The sequence below is a fragment of the Eimeria necatrix genome, genomic scaffold (genome assembly GCF_000499385.1).
Source record: "Eimeria necatrix Houghton genomic scaffold, Enh_scaff2935, whole genome shotgun sequence".
Classification (NCBI taxonomy): domain Eukaryota; phylum Apicomplexa; class Conoidasida; order Eucoccidiorida; family Eimeriidae; genus Eimeria; species Eimeria necatrix.
Window position 1 is genome coordinate 1 of NW_013653483.1, and position 1774 is coordinate 1774.

Here is a 1774-nt window from a genome sequence, read left to right on the forward strand (position 1 = left end):
TTATTCACTCCATATGATGATTTATATAAGTAAATATTAAACATTATCTCTATATGATGATGGTTCCTATAAATAAGTATTTTTAATGCTATTAAACATCAAAACTATCAACAGTAGAGCTCTAAAGTGCCTCTGTGGCTGCTTCTTTGCTTCGCTTGCTGCGGCGGCTGCAGCAGCGGCGCGAGCAGCTTCAAACTGCAACAACAATAAAATCTAGTTTGAAAATATAAAATCTAATTTGAAAATATAAATATGTTTTCATTTTTACTTTTTGTTGTGCACATATAATACTGCTAGGCTCCAGCGGCGCTAGAGCGCACGGCAGCCGCCAGCGAGGACCCGCAAAACCCAAGAGGAGGCACTTGGAAATACAAAAAAGAAAATTTGAATAACTCAAAAGACTAATAAATCTCTTCTACAGCAAACAAGGAAGAAGCCGCAGCTGTCCCTTTGCATTTGCCCCCTGCGCAGGCTCAAGGGGCCCCCGGCGAGGCCCCTGAGGGGCCCCGAGAAGCCCCAGAGGGGCCCCCGAGGGGCCCCTGTGGGGCCCCTGTGGGGCCCCTGTGGGACCCCTGGTGGTAGCGAACCGCAGCCTTCTGCAGCGCAGTGAGACTTCTAAATGTTTTTATTGTTTTTTTTGTGTTTTGCTTCTGAAGTTTTGAGGTTACAAGTGTCTAAACACTGCAGCAGTGGCCATGGGGCCCCCAGACCCCCAGAAGAGGCCCCACGGAGCGGGGGGCCCCCCTGCCTTTGAGTTGAGGCCCTTAGACCCAGCTGTGAGGGCTGCTGCTGCTGCTGCAGCAGCGCCTGCAGACGCAGACGCAGCAGCAGCGAAGCCCCGTGGTAAGAAAAAGGGAGGTGACCCTGAGCGCCGTAAGCAATGCAGAATCCACGCCCTTATGAAACGCATCTCTCTCGAGTGCAAGTCTGCTGCTGCTGGCGGCGCTGCAGCAGCAGCAGCAGCAGGAGAACCCGCAACGTCAGCAGCAGCAGCAGCAGCAGCAGCAGCAGCCAGGGAAGCATCCGACTCAGCAAATGCTTCCGGCTCCAGCGCTTCCCCTCCCTCCCAATCACCAGCAGCAGCAGCAGCAGCAACAGCAGCAGCAGCAGCAAAAGTGCCGGCTGAAAGCCCAGATGAAGTTTCTCTTTTCATGTTTGACTTCGGAGAGTGCGACGCCCAGCGCTGCAGCGGCCGCCGTTTGCTGCGGCACTGCAAACTCAACAAGATAACAGCTGCTGGCAGAGTGCAGTACGCGCAGCGGCTGGGTGGCCGCAGCAGCAGCAGCCGCAGCAGCAGCAGCAGCAGCAGCGGCAGCAGCGACAGCGAGACGGACGCGGACTCGAGACCTGGAAGCAAGGAGGGCGAGGGCTGTGCTGCTGCGGCACCTGCCGCCGGAGCAGCCGCAGCCTCCGCAGCAGCAGCAACAGCAGCAGCAGCAGCAGCAGCAGTGAGGGTTGGGCTGGCAGTGGTGGACTGCAGCTGGAACAGAGTGCTAGAAGGCAGGCGGGGGCAGGACATTGATTTCGTGAAAAGTGAGGGTTTAGGGTTTAGGGTTTAGGGTTTACGGTTTAGGGTGAGGGTTGGGCTGGCAGTGGTGGACTGCAGCTGGAACAGAGTGCTAGAAGGCAGGCGGGCGCAGCACATTGATTTCGTGAAAAGTGAGGGTTTAGGGTTTAGGGTGTAGGGTTTAGGGTTTAGGGTCTAGGGTTTAGAGTGAGGGTTGGGCTGGCAGTGGTGGACTGCAGCTGGAACAGAGTGCTAGAAGGCAGGCGG

General features: G+C 55.6%; 1 protein-coding gene across 1 annotated transcript; it reads left to right on the top strand.

The window, feature by feature from the left end:
- Positions 1–695: 695 nt before the first annotated feature.
- ENH_00039860 (hypothetical protein) lies at positions 696–1763 on the top strand (the record flags this gene model as incomplete). Its single annotated transcript, XM_013580712.1, has 2 exons — positions 696–1533; positions 1747–1763. The coding sequence occupies 2 exons, from the start codon at positions 696–698 to the stop codon at positions 1761–1763; spliced, it is 855 nt and encodes a 284-aa protein (XP_013436166.1).
- Between the last annotated feature and the right edge of the window lie 11 nt (positions 1764–1774).